Raw genomic sequence first — 21427 nt, forward strand, 5'->3', positions numbered from 1 at the left:
AAAATTTCTGAAGTTATTTATTATGCCTCCTAGCATCATTTAAACCATTCTGTTGGATTAGGCAGGATAAATTTGAGCTAAGTGAGATAGTAACAATCTTTAAAAACTGAGTAAGACTGAGTTTAAACCCAAAACTTAATAAAAAGCATATGGCACTGCTCTCCATGCTTAACGGAAATATGGAGGGGGCGTGAATGACAAGGTGAGTCCAACTCTGCATTCATTGCATTCTGTTCAGTTTCTGTAATGGATGGATCCACTAGAATTTCTGCAAAGACATACAAAAAATGAATTAACTACGATCAACAAATGACAACATTGTATATATATTTTCAAGTTTTTAAACAATTTTTCATTGAAGTATATTTGACACACAATATTAGTTTCAAGTGTACAGCACAGTGATTCAACAATTACAATACAAAATGCTCAACACAGTATCGTTACTGTATGTCACCAAAGTTATTACAGTATTATTGACTTACTTGTTTTATAACTGGAAGTTCTACCTCTTTATCCCCTTTACCTATTTCTCCAATCATCTTCCTTCCTTTCACTATGGCAACCATCAGTTTGTTCTCTATGAGTCTACTTCTGGTATTTTTTGTTGCTGCTGTTCATTTATTTTTTAAATTCCATGTAGAAGTGAAATCATATGGCGCTTGTCTTTCCCTGATTTATTTCACTTAGCACATAATAACCTCTAGGTCCATCTGTGTTAATACTAATGGCACGATTTCAGGCTTTTTTTTTTTTTTTGAGAGGGCATCTCTCATATTTATTGATCAAATGGTTGTTAACAACAATAAAATTCAGTATAGGGGGGTCAATGCTCAATGCACAATCATTAATCCACCCCAAGCCTAATTCTCGTCAGTCTCCAATCTTCTGAAGCATAACGAACAAGTTCTTACATGGTGAGCGAATTCTTACATAGTGAATAAGTTCTTACATGGTGAACAGTACAAGGGCATTCATCACAGAAACTTTCGGTTTTGATCACGCATTATGGCCTATAAACAATCAGGTCAAATATGAATATTCGTTTGATTTTTGTACTTGATTTATATGTTGATCCCACATTTCTCCCTTTATTATTATTATTATTTGATTTCAGGCTTTTTTTATGACTAAGCGATATATGTATTTTATACACAAACACACACATATATGCCACATCTTTGTCCATTTATCTATTGATAGATACAAAAGTTGTTTCTAATTGTTATTAAAATAACGCTGCAGTGAACATGGGGGTGCATGTATCTTTTTGAAGTGGTGTTTTTGTTTTCTTCAGGTAAATACCAAGAAGTGGAATGACTGTGTTGGACTGTATTTCTATTTTTAATTTTTAGGAACCTCCCGACTTCTCTCCATAGTAGTTGCACCGATTTACATTCCCACCAACAGTGCAGGATGGTTCCCTTTCCTCCACATCCCTGCTAACAGTTGTTATTTTTTGTCTTTTTGATACCAGCCACTCTGACTAGTGTGAGGTGATATCTCACTGTTTCTAATTTGCACTTCCCTGATGACTGGTGACGTTTAGCATCTTTTCATGTGTTAGCCATCTACATGTCTTTTTGGAAAAATGTTTATTGAGGTCCTCTGTCCATTTTTTAATTGGAATATGTAGATACATATTTTTACATTTATAAAATAGTTTGGAATAGATTCCCAATGATACCATCGAACTTGATAGCGTGCGAGTCTGAGACACAGGGACTACAAGTTCCATATCAAAGGAGAGAGACAGACTGTTAGGCTAAGCTGGAAAATGTCATTTAAAATTTTTTTACTACCATTCAACTGTTAATTCTTAAATATTCCCCCCTTAAGTAACAAGTCCTTTCTTTAAAATGGGAACATACTCACGGTCACCAGTTTTCCTTTGCTGCCGGTGTCTCGGATGCTCTGCCCTTCACACCTGGTAAGAGGCCCTCTGCTGGGTGGCACAGCTCTGACTGCCACCGGAGTGGCTAGGTTTGAGTTGTATTTTGATAAAATCTAAAACAAAGCAAATTCCTTTATACCAAATCACATGAATAACATAACAAATTTAGAAAGTGTTATAACACATTCAAGAAAAGCCAAGAACAATTTGAAGATATGGGTTATTTGAAACAGTAAAAAATTTAACAGCACTGACAGATGTTCAACAGCAAAGTGGCGATATCAGAAGTTTAACTTGGATGTGGAGGCTTGATTTCTAGTCTTCTAAAATGTACTCTGAGGTTAATAGAGATAAGCAGGAATGCATCCCTGAGATAGAAATATTTAAGTTGGAAAAGAATGTATCAAAAAAACAAATAGCCTGGAAAAGTAACCTGAAGAATATCTTCTGGAATTGTAGTTACTTCTGGAGGGGTAGGTGTTCTGAGCAGATTTTCATAAGAGGAGATCATAGGAGAAGAGGGATCCGCAAAATTCTCAAAGCACTCATCGGAATATAAAACTAATGACGTACAGTCTTTCATTTCCAAATCATTTGATGAACCATTTGTTTTTGATAATGGATAATTTGTGGAAACCTATTGAATAAGAATAAATCATTAAATTATGGAGGTATAAAATATAGCAAATAAAATAGTTCTCTTGGTGTTCTCTAACAAAGCTCCAAAAGACCCCCTCTTTCCCGACCAAGTACTAAAACAAAGACAGAGCATGTGGAGGACAAAGTACCGTCTTCATCACTAATAAAGGCTGAGCTAGAGCTTAGTATGAAAACTAAACAACTATGTTGACTGAACCCCCAGATTTAGATGGGCCCACCCACCCAGTTTCAGGCAACATTCTCCTAGGCCAGACAGAGTCACAGCACGCGTGAGCAGCAGTGTTACCACAAGCCCCCATTCCGTAGAGGAATAAAGCAGGTCTGAGGTCAGCCAGCATGCAATTCATTCATGCTAAATCGGCCAAACGGGTACGTCACACCATCTCCCCAGGGCCAGAATTAATAAAAAGGGAGAGTCCCATCAGCAGAGTGCCTTCTATGAATAAGAACAAGGCGTGGATTCATTGTAAATGGCAAGTGCTAGCAAGCAGATAACCTGACACTTCAACTGACAGCCTAGCATTTTATTATCTATAGCTGTGCTATCCAATATAGTAGCTACAAGCCACATGGGGCTATTTAAATTTTAAATTAATCAAACATAAAAATTTAAAAATCAGTTCCTTAAATGCACTAGCCGCATTTTATGTGTTCAGTAGTAGCTACATGTCCCTAGTAGCTAGCATACTGGACAGCACAGATTGTAGAACATTCCATCACGGCAGAAAGTGCTATTGGACAGCTTAGACTATGGGATTGGTTAAGTGCTCATACCGACTCTAAAAAAGGGATGAGGTTTGTTTACTGGGAAAAACTTGGAAAAAGTGGGGGGGGAAATCACTCATAAATCTCATCACATTTTGGTATGTTTCTATCCTTTTCCTTTAAAATATGCATGTGGGTGGGTGTACACAAACATCTATGTGTCATTTTATACACAGTTAAGTATTTCTTTAAAAAATTCTTTTTATACGTTTTTATCTTCAAAACATGATATACATAATGCCAAATCTTATGGGTAAACTGAAGGTATTTCTCTTCTCATTTGACATTTGGATTATTTCCCATGTTTTGCTCTTATAAATAATCCTGTTCCCTCCTCTGTAATTTCCTTGTTATAAAAAGGAACACTTTATCCCCAATGTGCCTTAAATTCTGAGACATGATTAAAGGATATGAAAAAATTGTAAACCTCTTGATATATGCTGCTAAATTACCCTACAGAAATATGTCGTAAATATACTCCTATAGGCTGCATTAGTCCAAGGTTTTTAAATAGATGGTGTCTAGAAATAGTAGTGTATATGAGTAATTAGGGAAAAGATTAGAGCTTTCAATTTTATGAAAATTTACCAAAGCTGTACTGTTCTTTGAAGAAGGAATTTTCAAACCTGGAGTGCAAAATGTCGGTGCCAAGGGGGAATCTGAATTCTCAACATCTGAAAGACAAATACAATGGCATGAAATAAATATTTGAAACTAAAACTGAAATAAAGATTTCAACTTTTAAGTTATAATAAGTCAATATAATTCATGCATTTTATTTGTAACAAGTTATAACTATAATGTATGCTGTACAGGACAGGAAAAAACAAAATTGCCATTTTCACATATCTATTATTAGCACCAAAAAAGTTCAGTAAGGTTTACAAGATATAAGAATATGCAAAAATGAATACTTCTAGTATATAAGAGCTATAAACAATTAAAAATATTTGAAAAATGATACTTTTTCACAATAGCAACAATGAAAACAAGATACCTACATAAAAGCCTATCAAAACCTGTGTAAGACCTTTATGGAGAAAATCAAATTTCTGAAGAATAAGAAAGAGGAAGAGGGCAAGGAGGTTACTTGGCTGCAGGACAGTGGGACTTACACTCTGAGGCTGTAGTAATTAAAAACAGTATAATGTTAGTCAGAGACGGACAGCTGGCCTCTGAGAATAAAAGAGACCCCAAAAGCCATCATGCAAATGCAGACATTAGAAATCTCCAACCCATTTTATGAATAGTTGTAAAACAACATCTATGAGAAAAAGATGTTAGAAAAATGATAAGATTTCCCAATTGTATTAAGCCTAAAAATCATCAAGTGCTCAAAGGAACTCAAAACACTGCTGGTAAGAGTATAAAGCACAACAGCCACTCTCAGGCGGCAATTTACAATTTCTAGAATAAGTAAAGACGTGCATCTTCTTTGACCTAGAAATTCTATTCCTAGATTTGAGAAACACATGTACACTAGTGACAATTTCATTATAGGACTGCCTGTAACAGTAAGAAATAAACAACTACCCTTAATATGCAAATAAATAAAATATGGCTTATTATGGAATACTACTTAACAATTAAAATGGATGAACTGTATTTACACGGATTAACTTAAAAAACATACTGCTGGGTGAAAAAAAGCAGGTGGCAGAAGACTACAAACGGGATGTTGGAACTTCTGTGAAATTCTAAAAAGACACAACTATCCTTTAGAATAATTGTTACTTTTGGGGAGGAAGGGAAGGAGAATAATGGAATGGGGATGGAGATTTAGCTTTATGTGTATCTTTAACTAAAAAAAAAAAACCTGAAGCAAATATAGCATGATGTTACATCTATTTAATCTGGTATTTCCAAGTATACTCTTCAGCCCCTGGGATTTTAAGGCAAGCACAGATAGGAGTTAAGAACAAAGGTTTTTGTGTGAGCAACTGAAACAGAGCATGACGCATAGGAGATTGAAAGATAAACAGAGCCTGAAAGTGCAGTAAGGTCTGAGAAGCAGAGACCAGAAAATATCTGCCCACTGGCACTGGCTCCAGGGCAACAGGATGAAAGCAAGCTAGGCCCAAGGTAGAAAGTCTGTGGATACCAGCTCTGTACAGGGTAGTGTTGCGGGTTCTAAGTTCACCCTGCAGGTACATGCAAGTATCCTGAGCCGAGCAGTTGACCCAAGCACTTGTCTGCAACTGGTAAATGCATGGGGCTTTGGCTAGGGTAACATGACTACTTGACAATCCATGGCACACAGAACTTCCACTGAAAACAACTTCATCTGAAGATGAGTTCACAGTAAAAAATTAAAAGCAGGTGAGAAAACAACCCCTCAAGAAAGAGACTCAGAAATATAAATAAGAAAACCAACTCCTTACAGCATCTTTCAGAAACCTGTGCTTAAATGTTCAAAGAGATGAATGAAGGCACAGAAATTATAAGGCAAGATAAAAAAGTATTATGGAAGGGAAAAAAGGACCAGTCGTATTTGAAAGAAAAACTTATGAAACAGAAAATGTGGCCATTGGAGTAAAAATCCAATCAGTGGATTAAGATAATTTAGACTCAGTGTAAGAGAAAAATAGCAAATTGGAAGAAAATTCTAACTAAAGCACAAAATAGCATAGAGAAAGGGGAGGAGAGGATCAAAGGGAAGTTAACAAACAAGCTTAGGAGACTGGAGGATAAAATTCTAAAATATAAACAGAATTTCAGCAGGAAAAAAATTGATGAATGAGAGGAGAAATAATATTAGTAAAGAGATAATGACAGAGTATTTTCCAGAACTGATGACATGAATCCTCAGTTTGAAAATCATGCCAAATTCTAAAACTAATAAAAACAAGTATACATACAAACTATGGAGAAATGTCAAATATTAAAGATAAAAAACTCTCATTGATACCAGAAAGAAAAGACAGATTGTCTACCAAGGAAAGCCAAACAGACCTATAGTGCTTTGTTTAGCAGGAGCAACACCTACCAGATCAAATAACTTCTTTAAAATACTGAAGAAAACAGCTGTCAATCTAGTGTCTCTATCTAGTTACATTACTGTTCAAAAATTAGTGAAAAAAGATGTTTTCAGACATACAAAACTAGAGATTACTCCTCACAGACTAGAAATAACATCAATGAAAGAACTGCTGAAAGTTGTACTTTGAAAAGCAAATAAAACCCAGGAAGAACGAGAGGGAATAAGAAGCAATGATAATGTAGAAAATGGTACACAGATTACTAAATTGTAATAGGTATGGACTATAAAAATTACAGTAACGGTACTTTCGTACATAAAAATAGCTAGACTAAAATATAATAGAAGCTCCATGTATATAAACTGCTAATTGGTAAACCTAAGCTTTCCATTCCTTCCATAAACTATACTGCCTGTGGTATGCTGAAGGAATTCAGTAAGTAAGCTATTCTTTAAAAAATCCATCCCGCTTCAGGAGTTATAAAAATATTCTCGTTTATCAATTTCTAGAGTTTATAATCCACTGAGAATTGATTTCTGAGTATGGTATAAGGTTGTGGTCCAATCTTTCTTAACACTGGCTATTCGTTAATAGAATACATCTTATAAGTGTATTATGCTCATTAAGTTAATAAGAATCAGCTGTACTTTTTTATAATTGTTTATGCCAGAAGTACTTATAATTTAATAATTTAATAAAATATTGTCAGCAAAATTAGTATGAATTTTTCTGAAAATGTCCATAACTTTGGAAAGACCTGAAAAAGATGTTACTTTAAAAAATTTGTCAAGAAAAAGATGTTACTTTAAAAAATTTGCCAAAAAATTTTTAATAGACTAATTATAAATAATCATTCAAAGATATCATAAAACCCTTAGATGTTTTATTTTATATTTGTAGGAAAACAATGTTTTCATGTATGCTGAGACAAATATGAGACTACTACAAGAAAATTTTGTCCAAGTTCTTACACTTTTTAAAAAAAAAACAAAATTTGAAACAGTAGCTGATGTATTCTAGGTGTGGTATATATAATAAAGATAATGTAGAAATCTAATCAGTAGACTGAAGTTAAGCTAAAAAGTAAAAGTACTACTGGCTCTATTGTCAAAAATTGATGTATATGGATATATTTATGTTTTCAGTTAAAAATGTTAAAAACAATCTAACAATGAATATATAACCAGGAAGAGTATGAAAAACAGCAGAAAATTTTATCTTTCTCTTGTATGAAATCATGCTGAACTTGAATGGGATGGTACTTAATATGCTGTGCACTGAGAAGATGCAGGGAGCTATGAGACTATCTAAGTGATCGAACCACTTAGTACAAAACACTCGGGAGAGAGGACACCTGAGAAGTGGCTTGATTTTGACACTCACCATTCTTCCCCAGCTGCTGGATTACGAGGCCAGGAGTGGCAGAGAAATCATCGTTGGTCATTGGTTCTGCTCCTGTGGCCTCCTCACTGATGGGACTCATAGGGAAATTGTTAAAAAAAAAAATTTAAGCCTCTGGGAAGAAATTTATGATATTACACATGTATCATCAAGTCTGGATGAATGTTCAATACTGTTTTATAGAACAAATCTCTTTTTTAAAAATGTGTATCGATGGCTCAAAACAAGAACCATTTTATATTGCTAACTGACTTAGAAGTAGGTTAAGAATCTCTGGCTTAAAGGAAAACCGTAAGATTAACTCATTCGTTCAAAAATACTAATTGTACAGCTCATGACTTCAAAATCATAAATCGAATCTTATAACTGGTGTAACAATATAGATTAAAAACTTGTCATTTTTTTTTTAAGACCTAAAAGGACTGATCCTGTCATCTTATCAAGGGTGCTTTAGCCAGTTACCCAGATGTGTGAAAAGAGCAGCGCCACTGAGTACTGCAGGTGGGTCAGTGCACCAGCTGTCCCAGCGTACTTCACAGGATAATCTTGCTCTCAAAACACCGTCAGTATGAATTAAATTCTTATATAAGTTAAGTCTGTTTTTGGGCTATTCCAGTACATTTATGGTCACAGGCCCATTCTATGACAGTTTCATACTGTTTTACTTACTGATGCTTTATATATTTTAATATATCTAAAAGGTCAAGTACCCTCATTACTGTTATTTTTCATTTTCTTAACTATCCTTATTCTTCCAAATAAATTTTCGAATCATTGTCAAATATCCCTCTTTTTCCATCTTAAAAAAAATACTCTATTGAGGTTTTGCTGTAATTGTATAAATTCATCTGCTATGATTACATATCTTAATAATATTCAGTTACTCTATTTGGGAATATCTTTCTTCATCTTAATTTACTCTTTATATAACTCAGAAATGTTTCGTTTTAAATCATATAGGCCTTTCATCTATGGCTACAGGTATTTTACTTTTCTGTTGCAAGTTTAAATGGATTTTTTTTTGCATTTTGTTTACCAACTACTTACTAATAAAGCTAATAAAACTGGAAAGCATATTATCCTAAGTGGTTATAAATATATAAAATATATATCAGCTTCTTTCTTAAACTTTTAGATGTGACTTTATTAAGCTGCCACATACAAAACATGGCCTAGAAATACTTATTTCTATTTCCTTATCTCATTACATTGACCAGAGCATTAAGAATAATGTTAAACAATGGTGACAGATAGCTTCACTGTTAAGTTAGGTATTTGTATTGCATTCATATTAATGAAGTATCCTTCTAATTAGAGTTTGATGGAACACTTTAAATGAGAAATGGGTGTCAAATTTTATCTAACTCCTAACTGACATTATTTTTTTATTGAATCATAGAAATGTATTTTATGAGTTCCAAAATATTAAGCTATCTTTGCATTCCTAAGATAAACTTAACTTGGAAGTTGCCATTATACTTTTTTACTTTTTTGTTGTATTCAATTTGTATTTTAATTAGGTCTCTTACACCTGTATTCATAAATTAGGTTGGGCCAGTTTCCGTTTGTGTGCTTTGTCGGTGTTTTTATCAAGGGTATGTCCATCTCATAAACTGCAATGTTTTCTGTCTCACTCTAGTTTTAGAAAAAGAACTTTTCTTTACTCTATGTTCTAATAAAACTATTTACAAAAATATGCAGCAGGCTGGATTTGGCCTATGGCCATAGCCTGCAAACCCTTGATGACAGTTATTTTTAAAGATCATTATATTCATAGTACCTCACTCAAGACCATTTGTAATTTTTTATCCATTATACTGCACTGATTCTGTGTGGTAAGCACGATGGGTATGGCTATATCCACTGCAGTAGCGAGCAAGTAGAACACACAGAGGTTTTATGAGTCTGAAGGTCCCCAGGGGAGGTGTAAACCTGCACTACAATGTTTATCTCCTTCTTATAAAAAGAACTTTTTATATAGGGTGGAATATTTATTTATGTTCTCTGAAATCAGGAAAAGGTTCATCCAGTAAACCATTTGTGCGCGGAGCTTTTGGGAACTTAGGTCTCTGATGACATTTTCAGTTTTCTTTTGGTCTATTCAGGTTTTCTGCAGTTGATTTTGATATTTTACATTGTTTTCAAAAATTTTTCATTTCTCAATTTTCCAATTTTCCCAATACTATATCCTATAGTATTTTTAAGAGCTTAAAAAACAAAAATACAGCCCTTAGTTCGTTGTCATTTGCATTTGTTTAAATGAGATTCAGCATAGATTTATCAATTCTATACTTTAAAAAATCTTTTGTAATGACATTTTTTTATCTTTAGTGTTTATTTCTCTTTTTCCCATAATTGTGGACTTTTTTCCTAATTCCTTGAGTTGAATGTCTATTTTCTTTCTTTAATAATTAATTCTTAAAGATACAGATTTATCTTTAGATATTTCAGTGTAACTTTTTAATTACCGATTCCACACTAAGTACTCCCAATCTCTTTAGACTAGAATGGAATCATCACTGAACTTCAAATTCATATTAAAATACCTGAGTTTACGAGCACCTCTACAGGCACCTTAAAATCAACATGTAAGCACATTACCTTTACCCCCAAGCTGCAGGAATTCCAATCTTACTTGTTTTCCCAGCATCATCCCAGGAACAGAAATCTGTTGATTTATCTTATATCCCCTTCTCTTCTGAAGTCTCCATGCCAAATGAATCACAAGTTCTTACTAATATTACACTTTAATTTTATCCCCTCTTCTCTATCCCATCAAATACTCTTTTTTTTCAGGCCCTTACCACTCCTTCTATAGCATTTAATCTGAGGAAACTAATAGTTCATACTTTACTGATGGAATTGTTTACTCAGAGAAGTTTGTGATTCATCTGATATTCATATATGTACTTCATAGTATCTGAAAACCTTATGAGGAAAAGATGTCTGAAACATCTCTTCTAGGAAAAATCCATAAGGCAGAGAATTCAGAAAGTTGGATAAAATGTACCTTTTAAGAAAGCTGCTTACCTTTTATTTTTCTTCACATTTTTAAGTCCTACTGTGTCATCTTCATTTAAACATACAGTATATTCAGAAATACCGAAGTGTTCTAGTTTAGGAGTTACACACTCAAAATCATCCATCTTTGGTGTACACTTTGGAGTTTTTAGTACTTTAACTAGTGATTGTTTGAAAGGAGTTAACATTTTTGGCTGTTCATTATGGTTCTTTATTTCCTGTGGAGGGTTTGGTGGAACTTGGGATATCATGTACCGCTCAAGTCCAAAATCTGAAAGTTGTGGACTACGTGGAGACTTCTCAGGAACAGAACTGCTTGGAACCGCAGGATCAGACAGATCATCCACAGCAGGCTTTTGAAGATTTTCATGGTTAGTGGACTCTAGTTCAGAGTCGATGACTTCTTGCTCATCCACTGGGAGGAAAAATCAAGGAGGTCATACTCTGGTCAAACATCAAACCAGGAAATCCCATGTACTAAAGCCACAAAAAAGAGCTCCGTTTGAAATGTCCCAACTCAGCAGAAACCCTGATCCTCTCCTTGGCCTGTAAAGTTCTATTTCAAGGGACTGGAAAGTCCCTTTGGTAAGTTTCTGTACACCCATCATATACTATTTTGATGATGACACATTACAGAAGGGAAGTAAACTAAGTGTTAGAAGATGAAAAATCAGTACCTACAAATGAGAGTCTAATTTCCTTACTTCCTCAGGTAATGTGATTTACCAGTCTTTTTTAATATACAATGAAACTGTCTTACCATTTTATGACATTAATTACAGTGTGGAACTATGATCTAGATTTAACACAAAGTATAACAGTATTATTTTAGGTTTTTAATTTACAGATGCCTAAGTAAAAAAGGAAAGACTGTTAACACCAACATACATTTTCATCTTAAGTCATTCTGGAACACCTGTTATCAAAAGCCTAGCTGAGAGCCATTAATAGGAGAGCGTTGGAAAGACATATATTTTTCAACCTTTAGTAGCTTAACGATTACACTGTGCATTTCAGACTAACAACTCTTTTCTCCCCACACTCCTTTGCCATTTTCTGGGTACTTACTGGATAATGAATTTGGTGTGAAACTTAAGTTGGAGTTAAAAGGTCTAGGATAGGAACTACAATGCCAAGGAGTTTGAGAAGGAGAAATACTACCTTTTGGTGTGAGACACAACAGAAAGTCCAAGAGGGTGACTGGAAAGAGGACAAGTGGGTTTGGTCGGGATCTGGGCAGACATTAACTTAACAGATGTCAGGGCTTCAGTGCGACAGTAAGGTACAAAGGAGAGAATGAAATAGGTGTAAGAATATGCAGAAGGACAAATGTAAAATGTGTACTAAAAAAATATAATATGAAGCAGAGAAGAAAAATTAAGAATTATAACAGGGTGATGGAAAGAAGGAAAAGAAAAATGAGAGCACTGAGAGAAAGGAAGAGACACTGGAATGTATTTAGAATCTCCCATGGGATGGACACTTCTATGTTTCACTTTTAATTTTCATATTTACTTTTCAGACAGAAAATAGCTTAGAATACTTTCTTCCTCATTTTTATAGAAGGAATTAAACAACAGTCTGGAGAACACTCAGTTGATTTAACTCAAAGAGCCAAGACTTCAACCCAGATCCTCTGATCCTAATGCCGCCACACGTTCAAGAATGATGAGGGAGGGAGTTAATCAAAAGACTTTAGATTATTATCATTTGTATTAAGTATCATTTGGTTGCTGAATTGGAAATATTAATTCTGCACATTTATTGAAAGAAATGGGAAATTCTTTAAAATTTTCTGTTGCATTCTTTTTAAGAAAATATTTGTACTTTTCCTGTGATGAACTGGAGAATATTTTAATAAGTCTGATAATGACCTTGTTTGGTTTCTCTTTACTCCATCTTTTAAGGGAATGTCCATGGTTGAAATGGGCTCTAGAAGACATCAGTACACATCCCTGTCAGAATCTTTTGGATCCAAAGGACGAGAAAAGGGATAAATTTAGGCTATACATTTACTTGGCTGGCTAAGAGATCCAACAGACTGGAGGGAATGAAGACGTGCACACTTTTTCTTGGAAGACATAACTTTGTGTTGACTGGCAGCAGGAAATGAACTAGGACAGGGCACTATTTTTGTGTGCAACATAAGCCAGGACATGTTGAATCTGGAGAATGTACCACATTTTAAAAAAAGGTTATAAACTTTGATTTCATGATTTTTGGCCCTCGGAAGAGATGCCAATTCACTGAGTTGTTCTGGCCTCATGCTTTCTGTGAGCTCTGAGGAATGTCACAAGAGCTGCCAAAACCCTACGGTCATATTTATCCCAAGGCTGTCAGTGATGAGATGAGTACAATAAAATCACTGCCACTACCACTATCCCAGAAGGAGTATTATCATCCTCAATTCAAAAGCGAGGGAAAGCAACTTAGAAAAGTGATCCAAGGCCACACATACACAGTGACCGGCACAGCCAGTGATTGAATCCATGGCTTGTTCACATCAAAGTCAACTGGATTCTTTCTGCTGAACTGTTTAATATCCATATCTTCAGTATGTATTTGTTGAGTTTGTTTTATTTATATACAAAGACCATTCTCATAATGGAAAGAAAGACACTGAAGCATACTGAAATCAGTCACTCCTGCATAGAGGCCTGAGAACAGCGACAGTTAACACTGGGTGATCAACATGTCACGTACTATTCTAAGCGAATTTTATCTCATTTAATCCTCATACAACCTCAGAGGTAGATACAGACATCTCCACTTTACAGATGAGAAACTGAGGCACAAGGTTAAGAAACTGATCAAAGATACTACAGCAAATAAGTGGTGGAATTACAGATTTGAATTCAGGCAGTTTGGCTCTAAAATCTAAACTGCCCTCGCTATACTCCCCTTCATTAGAAATTTAGAACTAAAAAGGACTTACTAATTTCTTTAGCTCAAAATCTCATTCTACAGGAGAGGAAATTGAGAACAAGAAAAGTGAAATAGCATGCCTTAAGGTCAGTCTCTCAGCTATGTTTTGGCAGAGCTGACTAGACACCAACTACCCTAAAGTCACATGGATTTATCTTGCACTCTTTGGTCTTTCAAGTAGCATCGTGTTAGCTCTTAACCAGCATTTTGGAAAGGAGATCAGGACTGTCTTTTTATCACACCACTGATAGGCACCAATGAGCACAATGGTGCTGAATAAATCATGGCCAAGTGACAGTCACATAACAGCACAGCCAGAACTAGCAACCTGGCCGAGCCTACAGTAGTCTTAACTATGCCGCCTTCTTTAACACTAAAATACACACTAGAAAATACATATTACTCACACCTGAATTTATCTTGGCACGTGGATTGTATCCATACTTCTGGAAAAATTCACTTATTTTCATGATATCCATTGTATTTTTTTTCATCAGTATTTTTGTTGCCTTGATGAAACCAATACTTTCTTGACTTTCCAAACTTGCTTTATCAAGAAGAATATTGACATCATCCTTTTATGAGGAGACAAAGTACATTGTAATTTCTCTAACTTTTGACTAAGTCTAAGATTTTAATTGAAAGTATTTTTTAATAAAAAATAAAAAAATTTTATGTTTAAAATAAAAGTGATACCTTTAGAGTCTGGACCTCCGAATGAAGGTCATGTACAATCCTCACTGGGCAATCCTCAAAGTCTTCAAGACGAATAGAAAGAAAAAAGTGCAATAAGGAAAAGGAGGAAAATAATAAAATATATAATTTAGTATTGTTGCTTTGAATTATAAAATTCTTGTAGATATTTATTTTTATTTTATATTTTGCCAATTGCAACAAAAACTGATAAGGCCTTTCTTTAAAACTTTCTTGAATTATAACATATATATAAAAAGGTACAGAAATCATAACAATATAGCTTGAACTTTAAAAGCAACATTCCACACAATCAGCACTCAGATGAAGAGAGCATAGGAGGGACGGAAAGGAGTGAATAGAAGTAGCAATTTTTTTTCATAGTGAACACTTTTTGGTTCCTATTTTAAAAATATCTGTCCATGACACTTGTTTTCTTCTAAAAGCTTTATTGTTTTGCCTTTGCACTTAGAGCTACAATCCACCTGGGACTGACTTCTGTGCGTGGTATGAGGTTAAGGGTTAAGATCCATTCTTTTTCTTCCATGAGTGTCCAATTGACCTGGCACCTTTCACTGAAAAGATACCCTTTACCCACTGTACTGTCACTTTTTTATCAATCAGTTGGTCATATATATCATGTAGGCAGTTTTTTTAAAGCATTATATTTCTCTTTTCTGAAACACCTCCTCTGAGGATCTCCTTCCACCTGTTAAAAGTTGGTCAGTTTTCATTAGGGAAATGCAAATCAACATCACAGTATGCTGCTTCATACCCACCAGGATGGCTATATGCAGAAAGACAATAACAAATGTTAATAAGGATATGGAGAAATTGCGACCCTCATTCATTGCTGGTGGAAATGTACAATGGAGTGTCCGCTTTGGAAAACAGCTTGGCAGTTCCTCAAAAAAGTTAAATTTAGGGTTATAATACGATCCAGCAATTTAAGTACATACCCAAGAGAACTAAAAACATTATGTTCACAGAAATACTTGCACACAGATGTTTGCAGCAGCATTATTCATAACAGCTAAAAAGTGGAAACCACCAAAATGCTTATCAACTGATAAATAAATAAAATGTGGTAAATCCATACAATGGAATATTATTCAGCAATAAAATGGAATGAAGTATGGATACCGGCTACAACATGGATGAACCTTGTAACATTATTCTAAGTGAAATAAGTCAGTTGCAAGAGACTATATCCCACAGAATAGGCAAATCTAGAGAGAGAAGGTAGATCAGTGACTGCATAAGGCTAGTGTGGTAGGTACAGGGTGGGATTATGGGGAGTGGCTATTAATAGTCACAGGGTTCTTTTGGGGGGTAATGAAAATCTGAACTTATTGTGATGATGGTTGTACAACTCTGAACTTACTAAAAACCACTGAATTGTATCCTTAAAATGGTGAATTTTATGGTATGTGAATTATATCTTCATAAAGAGGTTTAAATAGCAGATTTAAAGATTCATCACTGTGTCCCATAAAAGGTGGATTTTTTGTGATCACCTTCTCTTATCATATCAAGTCTGTATTTTCTGTAATACATAACGGCTAGGCATAGGAAAATTAATCCAATTTTTTCTTGAAAAACCAAAAGAAAATGCATAAGTTGTGTACAAATGTATTGTGTGGTAAGGTAAATTAGCACAAGCTTTGTGGAAAGCAATTCAGCTATACATCAAAATCCAAAAAGGTTAATGTGATTGTCTTATAGCATTACTCAACTATGTAAACAAAATCAAACAAAAACAAAGCAACCCTAAAAATAAAAATGGTAGAAAAGTTACAAAAATATCAACAGTGGTGTCTTCTGATGGTGGAATTATAAGGAATATTTAAATTCTTCTTTCTACTTTTCCATTATCTCAAGTTTTTTGCCATGCACATATAGTTTTTACAGTCACAAAAATAAACATTTTTAAACGGTGGAAAAACTATTCATAATAGAAGTAAAGTAAAAGGAATCTATGTGGACAGGGCTCAGTATCTTAAGGCACATTACAATATGACATTTATAAAATAATCTCGAAATCTGAACCACTCTTGAAACAACTTAAAAATCTCTTACACCAAGGTAAGTGGTGAGGAATTTTGCTACATTTTTACGAAAAGTAGTAGTATTGAGTACAAGTGTTTGAGTTGGCAACATGGTTTGTTATGAAGACATTTACTTCAACTGTGGACTGTTTGGCTGAGACAAAGTCACTGTACCTGTAAATAATAGAGCTAAATAGCTGCACTGAAAGTATTTTTCATTTTGTTTATATTGTATTTGTATTGACAAACACACATTATGTGGCATGAAAATAAATAGTATGTTAATTAGTGTCTGCGTTATGAGCTCAATCTGTCAACTTTGACTTATTCTCAAGTGCCCCTGTTTCTCTTCGCAACATAACAGTGCTGGTCTCATAACTGGAGGAGAGCGTTGTGACTGTAAACAACCGAAACAGCCGGACACGCCTGAGGGGTCAAAGGATGAGCAGTAGGCAGGGGCACCTGCAGCCCCTCGAGCTGTGAGACGAAGGACGTGGGGCTTTCTGATAGGTGTGATGCCCCACGCCGCTTCTCTTTCCACGCACTGCTCACCTTCTCTCTAAGGCGCGCGTTTCACTCAGGGAAGCCCTCCGACCCGCCCTCCTGGCGGCCGCGGAGGTCCCACTGGCGGCGAAACCCCCCGAGCGACCGCCTGCTTCCCTCACCGCTTTCCTCTCCGTCCAGCGCTCGCTGCAGCCGAGACGTCTCGCTGTCTAGGGTGCTGGCCAGAGACCGCAGCTTCCCGCAGAAACTTCGGATCGGATCCATGGGGTCGAACTGCTCAGCGAGGCCTGAATCCGACGAGAGCACGGTACCCACGCTCAACGCCCGCCACTAATTTGAATCTCTGTTTGCCGGAAGTATCGTTCTCTTCGCAGAGTTGCACAAGCCCTTTCTCGCGAGAGCTGAAGTCTCGCGCAAGGGGGCCGCTTCCGGCATCGTGTCTGCCGGCGCGCGGAGGGACGCTGACTTGCTGAGTGTGCCGCCTGTGAGTTGGGGAACGCCTTTCGGTTCATAGCGAGCCCCTCTCTCACCCGCAGGCCCTAACTGGGATCCCCACGCCCTTCGAGCGGCGGTGCGCGTTCTTGGGGGCTCCGACGTGGTGGCCAGTGAGCTGGTGGGCGGGCGTTGCCAGGTCCTGACCGCCTGCGGCCTCTCTCGCCAGCAGCCATGTTTCTGACCGCCTTCCTCCGCCGCAACCGCATTCCTGGCAGGCAGTGGATCGGAAAGCACCGGCGGCCGCGCACCGTGTCCTTCCACGCGAAGCAGAACATGATCCGACGCCTGGAGATAGAGGCGGAGAACCATTACTGGCTGAGCGCGCCCTACCTCACCGCTGAACAGGAGTATGGCCACGCGGCGGCCCGCAGGGCGGCAGCCTTCGAGGCCATCAAGGCGCTCAGCAGGTCCAAGTTTCCCCAGCACAGACTCGTTGCAGACCAGCTCGACCATCTCAACGTCACCAAGAGGTGGTCCTAACCCTGAGCCACCGCTTTGCGATTCTGTAGATCACCGCCCTCTTTTTCCCTGATGCTGGAACTGAACTGCGGTAACCACTAGAGAAATAAGAGCCCCTGGACCAGAGCCACATCCATGGACGTAGTGGTCGGCATACGGAGCATCTGGGGCTCCAGGCTCTGATGCTTCTAGGTCTGATCTCTGTCGTGTAGTGGTTCTTTTTCCTCTCCCCTGATAGAACACCAGCGACTTCCTGAGTCTCCTAGTAGAAAAATGTATTTTGGCTGAAAGCGTCAATAAAACTACAAATAGTGGTTTGGGATCTGTGCTTAGGTTTGCTTACCTTCTGTCAAGAATAATTGCCTAATCATAAATGAAAAAAAGTGAGCTTTTTCAGTTAAACCTACTAAAAATAACCTTTTCATCTGAGACTGTTACTGAAAGTGGATGTTTAAATGTCGTAGAAGGAATTTATCAGAACTACACGAAGGTGTATTTTTAAAAAATATTGGGGTCTAAGTAATGTACCATACAGTTCATCAGTTAAAGGTCTTTGTTCAAATCACCTTTTTCTGAATGTAATAAAAATAATCGAACACTTTTTTTTTTACATGTTTTATACCAAATATATAGTAATCCCATCACTCGGGACTGTTTTACATGTAAGAAAGTATTTAAAGAACTTGTCCAAAATCATTCCCATTTAATGAGACCAACTTGGATTTGAATTGCTGTGTAATCCATAAAATTTAACTGTTAATGCATATGTTTAATAGAAAAGTTTCAAGTTAATATAGAAAAAAAGTTCACATTACACAGACATGTCAGTTCTCATTCCCATACGTATTTTAATGTTTTATATACCTATAGCTTGAAAATATATTGAGATTATATGAATAGTAAAATTTAGAGCCAAAAACTCTTAAAGATCAAATGCATGTTGCCAAATGGCTTTTGAGAAAGAACAGCTAAACTAATGCATAAGAATACCAATCTTACTTGTTAGCATTGGATGTTATTTTTATTATAAAAATAATTATTTTGTTACATTTAATTAGATGACTCATTTGAATATATGCCAGTAGTATGTGTAGGCTGTGGTGCATTTTTTTTTTTTTAATTCATTGCACCTAACAGTTTACCTGACACATGATAGTTCAGTGTTTAACCAAGTTGTACTTACTAGCATGTCATATTCTTGGTGGTGTATAAACACTTGTTCGGTGCTTTTTGTAGCTCACAGAAATGTCCCTGGCACAAATGGCCAATTTAGTATCTCTGACCTCTTTAACTTCTGATCTCTATATTAAAGCCAGAAACTTTCTTTGGAGTTTGAATAAAATAAGTAACTTGAAACTCAGAGAAGCAAAAGGATGGCAAAATAAAATGGTAGGTTTGAAGAAATGGAAGGCAATTCATGAAAAGAGGCATTATACTGTACAGTTTATTTTACATTTAATTTTTAAAACAATCGTGTAAAATAGATATCCCCAGTATATAGGTTAAAAACAAGCTCAGAAATGGCAGCAACATTACCATGTTCACAGAACTAATAAAAGATAAAAATTCAGGACTAGCTTCACTTGAAGACCACGTTCATTTTAATATAACACTAGCTGCTATAAATACAAGATGTAGCTTTGTTTTAGCCACTTGTCTAAGACAATGCTGTTGAAACGTTTGACTTCTTGAAACTGCAGCTATTACATTTTAGCCATCAGAATTAATTTCTTTTCTTACCAATAAGCAAAGCTCATGGCCACTCCGCTATTTTTAACCACACACATAGATATATCTGTGCCAACCTGTGCATTATGAACAGTCCCTGGCTTACATCTGTAATACAGCTCTTGGGGCTCTGTTTCATCCAGTTCACTTCTAGGTATTTACAGAGGGCCTATCATGAGTCTGCCTGGTGCTGCTGGGTATTAACTCATGGAGTTTACTCCCTTGTTGGATGAAATGCCCAGCGTATGTAATATTACCTGATGACTGACTGCGTGGGTACAAGTATAAGGTAAGTTCAGAATCCAGGCAAAGGACCGTTTATGAGCCTTGCCTGAGCAGTCAGTCAGAAGGAGCTTCAGAAGAGGTGATTCTGAAACCAATTCTTAAGCAAGTTTGCCCAACAAACGAAATGACAGGAATAACAGGCAGAGGTAACAGTTTAGTGATTATTCACGGACATGCCAGGAGTTTTGTTGCAATGTAGAGTTCCCGTGGGTGGGGAGGAGAAGTGACTGATGATGAGGCTAAAGAGTTAGCAGGGACTAGAGCATGAAAGGTCTTGTATGACACTTAAAGAAGTGTGACTTTTATGTGAATAATGGGGAGCCATTGATGAGCAGACTAATGGAAAGCATCTGGAGAGCAGCATGGTGGAGGGAGAGACTGGGAACAGAGAGACCTGGTGGCCATTAATAGTCCAAGTATTGAATTGGATGGTTGGGTAGAAAGAGGTTAAGAAGTAGAGGCAACAGAGTTTGTGACCAGTTGTATGACCCCCTAATTTTCTGCCTTGGGTACCTAGTGGACGGTGCTTTATGATTTGATTAGGATAATGCGTTCACCTGCAGAGTCTTCTCTTTCTCCAGTGTATTCACTAGAAAATCCCTGGATGCACTCTACCATTTGCCTTTCTTTGTTTGAAACCCACTAACCTGCTGAATATTGCTGGAGAAAATCACATAATTAGGATTATTAGTTTGTTTAAATTCATGACCACAAGTCAGAACACAACACCGTGTGGCAACCTTTGTGCATTAGTTTGCTGGGGCTTCCATAACGAAGTAACAGTATGGGTGGTTCACCCACTGACATTTATTTTCTCAGTTCTATAGGCTACAAGTTTCAGATCAATGTGTTGGCAGGTTTTCTCTGGGGGCCATAGGAAGGACCTGTCTCAGGCCTCTTCTCTATGCTGGGGATGGCTACCTTCCTGCTGTGTCTTCACATGGTTGCCCTTCTGTGCTTGCACATGTCTGGTATCAATAGGTGTGTCTACATTCCCTCTTTTTATAAGCACACTAGCCATACTGGATTAGGCCCCTCCCTCACAGCTTCATTTAAATTACCTCTTTAAAGACCTTAACTCCAAATATGGTTACATACTGTGGGTTAGGACTTAAATGTATTTGGCAGGGACACAATTTAGCCCATAATGTGTTTTTCTGCCTGGTGTAATTTCCTATTCAGTGAAATAACTTACCTTCTCTTCAAAAGCCTTCTACCGATAGGTCCGCATCATACTCAGCTAGTGACTTAGTCTCTTATTTCACTGATAAAACTGGAGTATAATCAATGTGAATCCCTTCATTGTCACAGCAACAAATTTGTAAATGTACAAACTTTTCTGTCCTTTGTTACAGTGGGGGATATGTACCTTGTTTGAAATGCCATGCCTGAGTCGCAGGCCACCATGAGGAACTGAGCAGTAGGTTCACCTCCTGGCTCCCAAAGTCTTGGCAGGTCGACAGTACAAATATTTTTAAATGACTAACCCTGAAGAAGAAAAGGAGATAAAGAGGTTTCAAAGAATATTTTGGAAAGAAAAGGGGAGAGATGTGTAACATAGCAAAGGGAAG

At 36.7% G+C, this 21427-nt stretch overlaps 2 protein-coding genes across 7 annotated transcripts; one reads left to right on the forward strand and one right to left on the reverse strand.

Moving 5' to 3' along the window:
- SKA3 (spindle and kinetochore associated complex subunit 3) lies at positions 1–17181 on the reverse strand. Of its 5 annotated transcripts, none has more exons than XM_073225734.1 (9): positions 17051–17181; positions 14341–14402; positions 14054–14219; positions 10729–11134; positions 7681–7766; positions 3908–3993; positions 2328–2531; positions 1872–2007; positions 1–268 (listed from the first exon to the last, which is right to left on the reverse strand). In XM_073225734.1, the coding sequence occupies exons 1-9, from the start codon at positions 17151–17153 to the stop codon at positions 123–125; spliced, it is 1395 nt and encodes a 464-aa protein (XP_073081835.1). In that variant the 5' UTR covers positions 17154–17181; the 3' UTR covers positions 1–122. The 5 variants fall into 5 exon arrangements, 4 of the variants coding, with proteins under 4 accessions (XP_073081835.1, XP_017516011.3, XP_017516014.3 ...); XM_017660522.3 differs by having other exon boundaries at positions 7681–7775; XM_017660523.3 differs by having other exon boundaries at positions 129–268; positions 1876–2007; positions 7681–7775.
- Positions 17182–17282: 101 nt separating this feature from the next.
- Positions 17283–18157, forward strand: MRPL57 (mitochondrial ribosomal protein L57). Of its 2 annotated transcripts, none has more exons than XM_017660526.3 (2): positions 17283–17373; positions 17551–18157. In XM_017660526.3, exon 2 carries the CDS (start codon positions 17556–17558, stop codon positions 17862–17864), a length of 309 nt encoding a protein of 102 aa, XP_017516015.1. In that variant the 5' UTR covers positions 17283–17373; positions 17551–17555; the 3' UTR covers positions 17865–18157. The 2 variants fall into 2 exon arrangements, with proteins under 2 accessions (XP_017516015.1, XP_017516016.1); XM_017660527.3 differs by having other exon boundaries at positions 17302–17373; positions 17554–18157.
- The last annotated feature ends 3270 nt before the right edge of the window (positions 18158–21427 follow it).

The sequence above is a fragment of the Manis javanica genome, chromosome 1, assembly GCF_040802235.1.
Source record: "Manis javanica isolate MJ-LG chromosome 1, MJ_LKY, whole genome shotgun sequence".
Lineage (NCBI taxonomy): Eukaryota > Metazoa > Chordata > Mammalia > Pholidota > Manidae > Manis > Manis javanica.